At 38.8% G+C, this 10,719-nt stretch overlaps 1 protein-coding gene across 1 annotated transcript; it reads left to right on the top strand.

The window, feature by feature from the left end:
- Window positions 1–2,237: 2,237 nt before the first annotated feature.
- LOC5578027 (dnaJ homolog subfamily B member 14) lies at window positions 2,238–8,638 on the top strand. The gene is made up of 3 exons (XM_001656717.2): window positions 2,238–2,429; window positions 2,625–3,488; window positions 8,024–8,638. The coding sequence occupies exons 2-3, from the start codon at window positions 2,674–2,676 to the stop codon at window positions 8,310–8,312; spliced, it is 1,104 nt and encodes a 367-aa protein (XP_001656767.1). The 5' UTR covers window positions 2,238–2,429; window positions 2,625–2,673; the 3' UTR covers window positions 8,313–8,638.
- Window positions 8,639–10,719: the final 2,081 nt, after the last annotated feature.

The raw sequence follows: 10,719 nt of genomic DNA, 5'->3' as shown, positions 1-10,719 counted from the left end.
TTTTGCGGGGTTAAACGCGCCACCTGAGCTTAAACAGCGCGCACGCTTAGGCCGAAGGCATGGTAACGCGAGGTGTCAAGCAGTGCGTGACGCGTTTTTGAACGATTTTCAGATAGGCGTTGTGTGACGCGATATATGATAAAGTGACGCGTATTGAATCGCTGCCACAGCTACATAATCAAACATCCGTCAGAAAAAATCATAGAATAAATGTTTCTGCAAGCCAGCTCAACATAGTTTATCATTAACAACATTTTAACTAAATAAACATTGATTTGATGCTGTCCATTAATCACGTACCTACGGCAATTTTTACTATTTATCGACAACCCTTCCCCATGGTAAGGCTTTTTGAATTGAAATTAAAAAAAAGTTTAGTGATGAGTACGACATATCAACAACAAAACGAGAGTGGCGTGTTTTAACCCAACGGCGCATTTTACACCCTCCTTCCAGATGGAATATTTCAGTGTTCCTTAGTGATGTTGCTGGTCTGTCTCAGTTAACAGATCCAAATTGCACTGTATACAATTTTCACAAAATAGTTTCGGTTCTGAGGCAGGTGCGAAAATCCGTTTTCAGATACAACAAATTCATCTATGATTTTCCTGTAAATCTAATCAAAATCAAACGAACGATAAAGAAACTAATCTATTTCAATGCGGTCATTTTTTTTTTTGAGCACAACAGGAATTGTGTGAAATCACATGAGAGTTTTCAACGCGTGTCCTTAGGAAGTGAAACACCATGTATTTATTTTTTGAAATATTTAGTTGAAGCAAATTAGCAGCTAAATACTTGAATAAGACCCGTGGTAACTTAAGTGCGGCCCGCGGGCCGCATGTGTCCCCTAAATCTCTTGAACGTGACAATTTTCGTACATTTTGTTTGACAAGAGACTGTACTACCCCTAAAGTTATCTTTGATCTATTATGACCTGAGACGAGACTCGCGAAGACGGTCTTCTTTTTCTGTGATTGCTGAGTTTTCTCTTATTCCACTCTGTGTTTACATCAATCATGCGCAAGCCGTTCAAACCCTCACATGGACATCTTAGCAAAAAAAATATTGAGTTTGCATCACACCGACGCATAAATAGGCTTTCGAGTAATATTTCATGCCAGCAAATGTAGCGGACATTAGAAATAACTAGCCTTGTATTTAGATTTATCAGCATCTTTGGAAAAACTGCTCCGCTGGCTGAGTTGTTTAATAACAGTTTATTTTCAATACAATACTTTTCACATTTACAGCCATAAAAACGACGGGCTGCATTTGACGTTTCGTGACAGCGGAATCTAGGCTACATATGACGTTGATATTTTTTCACTTCGCGAGTCTCTTTCAGATTATGACAACTATGTTCTATCAGAAATACAGACGATTGTAAAATGAGCCTGAGCTTCACTGGATAAGACCCCTAAGTCACAGTTCACCACAATTTGGATATCACTACGTGTATAAAAAAAGTGCTGTATCATCAACAAACAGTCACGGAATCTCACCTTTTAATGGAAGTTTACTAGCATCATACATGTATAATAGCGATAATAAGAATATCAAAGAATCAATATTCATTCACCAACATTCATTCAACCAACAGTCAGAACTAGAAGCCTCGCCAATTGGTACAAATGGCCTTCTACCTGATAGATTGGAATGTATTATTTCGTAACCAGCATCTCAAATTCCATATGCTTCCAATTTTCTCAGAACAAGGTATGGAAGCGAGTTCCAACTAATCGTTTATTATGTATGCCTATGAATTCCGAAGAAACTATTTAAAATGATTTAATATATTGCATTGCATACTCATTTCACCAATGGATCATTAAAATAACCAAAACGGCCGCTATGGAAAGCATAGATAGCGCCACCGTAGCCTTGTGTGTTTGACATAACAGCAATGCTGTCACAATGTAAAATGCCATACACAGTGGCGCTTTTGTTTTGATGCGTTGAGCACTGTCAAAAACTACATTCAATGATCCATTTAGCATTAAAAATAATTGGTTTATTTAACTGTGATATTGTATTTCAACTAGAGAAGAAAAATCCAATTGGAATTTAATACAACATTGCTTGCAATCCTCCAGCAATCTAGTACGTCTCTTTTCGGTGAACTGTTTCAGTCTTCAGCTACGTAGATGTCGCACTGGACAAAATCAATCGGATGACATGGTCTGTTTGTCCACAGGTTTTTGCACTTGTGTGGGTACAAGTAGTAGTAATTTTCACGATCCAATTAGTGACATTGACAGGAACTGTACTATATTCTTTCATTCATTAGTTCTCAAAGCTCCACAACAATAACATCTAGTTTCGTCACCTGAGATATTGCCCGTCATTTCTTTTTAGGATTAGAAATAACAAGCTGCCAGCAACAGGAGATCGTAGATAAAACCGTAAGGAGCATAATTGAATCCAAGGTAAGTATTTCACGATAGGGTAAGCAGTGAAATAATCAAATTTCAAAGGGAAGATGAACTCATAGAAATGGGTCATTCCTGTCAGGGCTGGAAAAATCGATTTTTCGTCAATCAATTATTATAGTGTCTACCTTGCTTATTGCGTTCAATAGAAGTATTGTCTCGGAAAAGCAAATTGAAACAATCTATTTTTAGCTCAATCCCTAATCACGTGTGCTACGCGCAACAACTGCAGACCTAAGCCATGGAAGTCAACAAGGACGAGGCGAGGCGGTGCATCGACATCGCATTGACGGCCTTCAAGGCGGGCAATATGGAGAAGGCTCAGAAGTTCGCAGAGAAATCTCGACGATTGTATCCACTCAAGGAGGCTGATGATTTGCTGCGAATCGTTCGAAATTTTGCGTCCTCAAGTACCAGATCTAAACCAACCACACCGACTTCGGGTGAAGATGGCACCCGTCGGCGAGAGACAGACAAGGAGAAACCAAAGGAACCGAAACTCAATGTAGACTACACCCAAGAACAGCTGGACGCGGTCAAGCGGATCAAGAAATGCAAAGACTTCTACGAAGTTCTGGGGGTTACGAAGGAGTCTACCGACTCGGAGATTAAGAAAGCGTACAAGAAATTGGCGCTGCAGCTACACCCAGATAAGAACAAAGCTCCTGGCTCGGTTGAAGCGTTCAAAGCACTCGGCAATGCCGCTGCCATTCTCACAGATGTTCAGAAACGCAAGGAGTACGACTTGTACGGCAGTCAGGAAAGCTCAAGCAACCGTAACTCCAACTTCTCCACCAATGGAGGGTTCAACCAGCATGAGTACAGCTTCGGCCGAAGCTTCGAGGCGGACATCAATCCGAACGATCTGTTCAACATATTCTTCGGCGGTGGATTTCCGCCTCAGCAAGCTCGAGGACGAAATCGTTGGCAATCACAGGAATCGCACTCCGGCAGCCAGCCGAGTCTAATCTTCGGACTGGTTCTCATCTTCATCGTGGTTTCGATGCTGTCGACTTTCTTCGCCTCGGATCCACACTACAGCCTTCAACAAACTCCGTAAGCATTGAAATATTTAGGGAAAATTCGGGGTAGGGATTGTATGACACATTCTTTGGATTGCGAAGAATAATGCTGCTGAAGACATCGACTCGATTTGATGCAATCGTGCACCTTAATTGGGGGTCATGTAAAATTGCGACAAATCTGGCATCCCCTTCATGTGCATGATTTTACCAGCCTCCTGACACCGCCCATACAACCCCATTGAAAAATAACGAGCAAACATCTCTGGTTCCCACTGTAAAGTGGTTCCCACTGACAGCTCAATGTTTGTAAACAAATAACCGTTTGCGGAATAACAATCGATGATGGCGAAATCTTTTTCTCTGAAAAATTTCTTTTCCTGCATAACAACAGTTATTCGAACAAACAAACGGTTGCAAACTATTGGGTTGCAGTACAGCAAGTCAATTCGGGTTGATGTGATTAGCTAAAACACATTTTAGTATTGGAGGAAAAATTTCCTAATATGATTAGGCAAATGTACGTTGTTGCTCTTGCGTTTGATGCTGACCACGAAAACATGGCTGCCTAGCACCGGGTTGGATTTTACGCTGAAATTTACATGGATTTTGTTTTTTTTTCTGAGTGTGTAGCAAACGACCAAGTGCCTCTAATTTACATATTAGGCAGCATAACAAAGCATATTACAAGAAGAAGCCAAATTAATGATGGGGATTTTTATTCCACAACATTAAATTGCTACACACTCAATCACGATTTGCTTGTTCGGTAATTTGTTATACTGGGTACGAATTGTTAATCATAAAAAATACCGAACTTTCAGCTCTTTGATTGAAAACTTCTGACGTTCAGTAATAATTTTTACTTTTTACTGAACTACGGTAGCTGTCAGACCCAATTTTGCAACATTACCGAACAGGCCGAAAAAATCAGTAAAAACAATTACCGACTATTCAGTAGTTGATGTTTTTTACTGACTTGTCGTCAAAATCAAATCAAAACAAACTGATGCGCATGCGGGAAAGTGTCAAATGGGAATCTCCTGCTGTAGAATCGTCCGGCGCCGGGAGACACGGCTTCTGCAACCAAACTTTTCCTGCACCTATTTTGCGCTTTCTCGTGATAAGTAGTCGAAATTTAGTGAGAAACTCAACCATTTTAAGCAACCAAAAAGGTTCAGCACGATTTAACTGCTTACTTTGGTAAATTCGGTTGGTTTCCAAACAAGAGGTAAATTCATCTGCATCATCGAGTTTGCCTCTTGTATGCAAACCAACCAAATAATGATTTTGTCACACATTTTTCGATTACTTCTACTGAGATATGAGCAAACCGTAGATGTTTATTCTCACGAAAAATGCATGTCGATATCCATGCCCATGTCGATTGGGTTTTATTTTGTATTGATTTATGAAAAAACAGTATTCGGAGAAGCAGAGCATGAAACATGGGAAACTGGAAAGCCAGTAAAAACGCTCTGAAATTTTACTGACTAAGTCAGTAATTCCCATCAATCAAAACATATTTTGGTTTACTGGTTTTTTCGGTAATCGTAAAAATTACCGAAAAAAACCGTAGTTCCAAAACCCAGTAAAATTTTACTGGGGTCGGTAATCTGAATTGGCTGTGTACTTGTGGCGGCGTTGAGTTGCAGCTTAGTAAACGCGATAACTGACGAAATATATCTATTGGGGTAACGACTGTTTATTTTGTTCTTAAACGCTAACAGTTGGCGTCAGCGGCAAAACGTACAGGCAACAACCTTTCGAACATTCAGTTTCTTTTTTTTGCCCGCCGAGCGACGACACTGTTGTTTGTATTTCACCCACTGATCGCGCTACGCTGGATTCTCAACTTTCTCGAACTTTCAACACAAGCGTATGGCAGAATGGTAGTCGGAAAACTGTCAAAACGTATGGAAAATAACGTCCGGCGATTATACTGGGTGGTCAGCTGACCGATTCTTGGTAGGGTTTCTCGGGGTTTTATCCACTCAACACATCATTTAAAGCTTCACAATTTATTAACAAGGTCCATTACACATTACAAACACTTTATTTCTAACACACAAAACTACATTTATTACACTAACTAACAATTATACATCTATTGGGGTTTCGGTTCTAAAATTGGAATCTCGGCTCCGTCTGAGCCTTATGCCGACGTATTCTACACTGATGATAGGTGGGTGACGAAGTAATTCGTTCAAAGATCGGTTATGCTACACCGGGGGGTTCTTCAAAGGGATTCCCGATCGTTGTGATACTCGAACACGTAAATTACTTACAATTAGGAAACTGGATCAAAAAAGTTGTGATAAGAAATCAAGTGCAAAGTGAATACATAACTTTATGTGTTTAGTTCATCTTCCGTGGTGCTTTCTTTGCTTCAGGATTTCATTTTTACAACCACTGAAAAAGAGCCATCTATTGACCGTTTAACGATAAACTTGCGACGATCGACGCGCCACCATATTTCATATAACGGAGGTTATTAGAACTAACTTGGAGGTGATGTTTTGGAGATTATTTGGCAATTTGGAGGTTAAAATCACCTCCAAACACTAGCGATTTTGCGGTGGGATGTTGACGTTTGATCACGAATTGCCTTTTCAATTTTGAATATCGCCGTATTGTTCTATTATATATATGTTTTTTTTTGCGTTTTCCAATTCAGCTACAGCAGAAAGTAAATAATCTTGGCTTATAGCGCTAAAATTGTTAGTTGGGAAGCCTCCGGCTGAAATAATGTGAAAAATTTCACTCGTGGACATATGAAAATTTCCGACTAAGGGGTCTATTTTATAAGTCGAGTCGATCAAAATGACTCGACTAGAGTCACTGTCGACCAAAAATATCGCTCGACTCAGCTCTGTCACTCGAGATTTTCGACAGTTGTCACTCTATGTGATTGGATTACTATGGGCGTCGACGGGTGACATCTAAAATATGCATGCTTGCTTTGATCCAATTTGAGTTGAACGAAATTTGCAGGATATAAAACGCAGCACCAATCTGGAGTTCGCCGATTGGACTTCCGAAGCGAAGTTTTGAACGAACTAACTGTCATTGCTCTGCCGGCTCGGCTTTCATCTCGACTGTTTTTGAAAACAGTCCGACATCACGTCGACGGAAGAAGTATCACCACAACGGAGAATTTGTCAGTTCGAGCCCGCCAAAATCCTTCCGATTGAAAATGTGTTGGCGGTGCTTAAGGTGCTACTGTTTGCACGCTCAAAAAAGAATTCTGGAAAACGTGAACTGTCAAAAATACACCATGAACTACCACAAATGGTCACATAAACATGATCTAGTTCACGGTGTATTTTTGTTGTTGACGAGTTCACGTCTGCTGTTCGCGGATACGAGAACGGATTTTTTTCTGTGTGCTATCCATAAGTGATGATCAATTTTGTAGTTTTGGGGATATGAATCCCGTTCTACCGGACGAAGATGAACTGAAAGTGTATCAACATGCCTGTTGTTAGCAAGCATATGATCCGATAGATCACCAAATGACCGATATGGTATAAAACAGAAATATTGTCTAGAACAAATTGTCTGAAACTTTGCAATTAGAAGCATTTCAATACATCGCATAATGTGGCAATATATGACCCCAGTTGATATCAAAATGCCCCACTGTCGAAGTGAATCAAAAGTGCCAAGAACAGGATCTGGCTCCCTATCAGCAAAACACCTTTTCAGTACCAATTCAAAGAACAGCCAGTAATATAAATATGAGTACATCGTATATGAAGCATATAAGTCCTTATCTTTAGTACGCCCTTAAGGACAGCTTACACTTCCTAGAAGTGATAATCATTAATTGAATATTGAAAGTACATATGCCTTCAATAACCTGTGTAAAATAGTATGCGTAAGATATTGAGTAGAGTCATCAAGGTTGACAACTGAGAGAGGAGGCAGCAGGCTGAGAATGTGAGCTCCTCGATGATTTACTATGTAGGATAGGAATATTCTTTACGAAATTGTCAACTTTTTAGAGTATTCCGGAATTCATGATGTTTTTAATTTGAAAATATCTCAGAAAGTAAATAACTTGTAAGAGCTTAACTTTCAAATTCGTCTCCAGAGGTTATGGATTTAGTTAGTGACGGTGTTTCAAATACTACTGTTCACTTCTTACATGGATGATCAGTGTTACCTCATATTAGCAATTTCGGAAAATCAATTGGAACTTTCTTTTTTAACATTTTAATAACCAAAATGCAATATGCAGTCACGAGTACTTGTTTTCAAAATATCAAACTTGCATCAAATGCATTTTTTAATGAATTTCATAATATGATTTACGAAACTGATGTTAATCTGGATTACGTTACTATCTTTTTACTGGGATATGCTTTTTCTAGAGAATGGTCCAATCTAGCTAATGGTTTTCTGATGAATTATTTTCCAGCAAATGACGTTCTGGCTATTATCTTACAACCGGGGTAGGATGACCAATGGAGCAATTGGTCATCTTGACCCGCATGGCAATCTTGCCACACTTGCCTCCTTCAAACTAATCGAAATTTTCTAATACCATTCTTCCTCACTTTTCAGCAAATATTTCGTAGAACGTCGTACCCTAAACTTCAAAATCCCATACTACGTAAAGGAATCGTTCGTCACCGAGTACCAGGGTTCACTCAGCCGGCTGGAGCACTCCGTCGAAGAGGAATACATCCTGTACATGAAGCGCAATTGCTACAACGAACGCAACTACCGGGACTCCATGATGGCCCGGGCCAAGAACTTTGGCAGCCGAACGCAACTCAACCAAGCCCAGCAGCTGAAGATGCCTTCGTGTGATGCCCTGTACAAGCTGGGCATTGGAAGGGTTAACTACTAAGGACGGGGGGTTTGGTTTTCACGGTTGCGATTTTCCTATATTAGAAGCATTATTTATTTCATAATACAAACAGATGCGATAATGATCGGCTCCACTGCTATTTCTAGGATGTATGTGCTGTGCAATGCCAAAGGACTCATATCGTGTTTTAAAAAAATAATTGTGGGAATAAAGAGGTTTTAATTAGTGGATAACGAAACCATCAGCACGTTTCACGTCGGTACGATTCACTAGGTATTTATTCAACATTCCTTTGCTAGATCTGTGCATAAGAGTAGTTTTATGAACAAGCTTTAATAAAGGTATTTCCTAGTTTGAAAGCAAAATACTATCTCTCTTTATTTGTTGAAGAACTCATGAGTTTTGTACTGTATCCAAAGCGCAGAAACGTAAGTAATTGTTCGGAAAAATCTCTTAGAATCAGCCGAAAACATGTGTATCATGCTTTTTGGCAATGTTTTGAACCTGTCATATGTGTTGAGAGATAATAAATCTCTTATCTATTCAGTGGAATAGAGTAAGATGGGGCAGAAGTTCGACCTTAGTGGAATGATCAATATTTTCAGAAAAACTACAATCCAGATCAATTATGAGTGTTTTTGTTCGTTTTTTGTCTGTTTGCATGGGTTTTGCCGGGCAATGCTTTGATATGGCCCAAGCAAACGAATCACTTTCGTGCCTCGTTGGTATTATTTTTTCATTCTTCATTTTGCGCGCGTTTTGCTGGGCAGTGCTTCGTGAAATCCCAAGCATTCGTGTTTTTGTCATCAGAGCGATATTTTATATACATGAAAAGCAAAAGTGTTATTTTTCTCGCGTTTCCATATTGATTTCATTCACAGTTAGTCAGTTCCCCCCAAAATGGTTTCAAATGTTCAATATGTACACTCCCGTGCATAAGTTTGGGTTCACCCCCTAAAACATGCAAAAGTGTTCAGTCCATATCTCTGTGATCACACGTCCAATTGAAACTCTCTAAACCGCATTCGAAAGGCAAAGAGTTATTCTTACTTCGTATGTATTTTTCCAAAAACATTCTTTGAACTTTGTATACTAAATTTTAACTTAATGTTGTGACATTTTTTCAAAAAACACACTGAAAAATCATATCTAATTTCCTCAGCATTGGATCGACCAAAATTTTAAATCAAAGTGTCCTTAGAATCGTTATCTTATATGCTTTGAAGAGACCCCACGAAATCTGGAAAGTATTCAAAATCAATGAAACAGTCAGTCAAGTCATCATGTAAAAGTTTGGGTTCATCACTCAGTATGGTGTATCGTGCAAAAATTTGGGTTCACCTGAGCTTACTTAAATCTGTGAAATCTCAAACCAATCATGTACGCGCCATTGTTTGCGCTCAAAAAGCTTCAAACTATTAAAATCGGTTGAAAAATGGCAGAGATATTGACAAAAATGATGTGCGTGCGGCTCAGGTGAACCCAAACTTTTGCACGATGACTTGACTCACTGTTTCATTGATTTTGAATACTTTCCAGATTTTTCCGCCAAAATTTCGGGGGGTCTCTACAAAGAATATAAGATTACGATTCAAATGACACTCTGATTTAAAATTTTAATCGATCCAATGCAGATGAAATTAGATATAATTTTCCAGTGTGTTTATTGAAAAATGTCACAACTTCAAGTTAAAATTTAATATACAAAGTTCAAAGAATGTTTTTGGAAAAATACATACAAAGTAAGAATAACTCTTTGCCTATCGAATGCGGCTAAGAGAGTTTTAATTGGACGTGTGATCACAGAGATATGGAGTAAACACTTTCGCATGTTTTTTAGGGGGTGAACCCAAACTTATGCACGGGAGTGTACCGTAATCCGGGGTATCATTGATCAGCGGGGTAACATTGATCGAAGTGACCCATCTCATGAAAAGTTCGCCTTATCATTTATTGATGGAACATTTCCATATCATGAATGGTGCTTCTCTTTCTTATATTCATCAGCTGATAAAAGTAAAGATTTTTGCGAAAATTGCGTTTACCTTATGCGTAAATTTGGCAACTTTTCGAAACATTGATTTCAATGGTTAAGGATGACACTACCAAACATTCATGTCTCACATAAGTTCTGTAACTGATATAAGCAAGGAAAATGCGGTTCTTACTAAAAACGGCATCGCCGAAAACGATTCCGTTGCCAAAACTTTCATAAGTACCGTAAAACGGAGTAACTTTGATAGTTTTTTCGAAGAAAACTTAAATATTTATGCATGTTGTTTCAAAGAATTATAATTTATATTTTTAAAACAAGTACTGGTATCCTAACTATCGATTGCTGTTGTTAGATTGCCAAAAGATTTATAATTTTTCGAATAATCGAAAGTTGGTTTTCTGTTTTGGGGTAACTTTGATAATGGAGCAAAATCGAACAAAATTGAATGCA

This window comes from Aedes aegypti, chromosome 3 (genome assembly GCF_002204515.2).
Source record: "Aedes aegypti strain LVP_AGWG chromosome 3, AaegL5.0 Primary Assembly, whole genome shotgun sequence".
NCBI classification, from domain to species: domain Eukaryota; kingdom Metazoa; phylum Arthropoda; class Insecta; order Diptera; family Culicidae; genus Aedes; species Aedes aegypti.
This window is presented reverse-complemented; position numbering and strand designations above follow the sequence as displayed.

Coding starts and splice junctions, on each gene's coding strand:
- LOC5578027 (XM_001656717.2), top strand. CDS start 2,674: ATGGAAGTCAACAAGGACGAGGCGAGGCGGTGCATCGACATCGCATTG. Junction 3,489..8,023: donor TACAGCCTTCAACAAACTCC/GTAAGCATTGAA, acceptor CTCACTTTTCAG/CAAATATTTCGTAGAACGTC.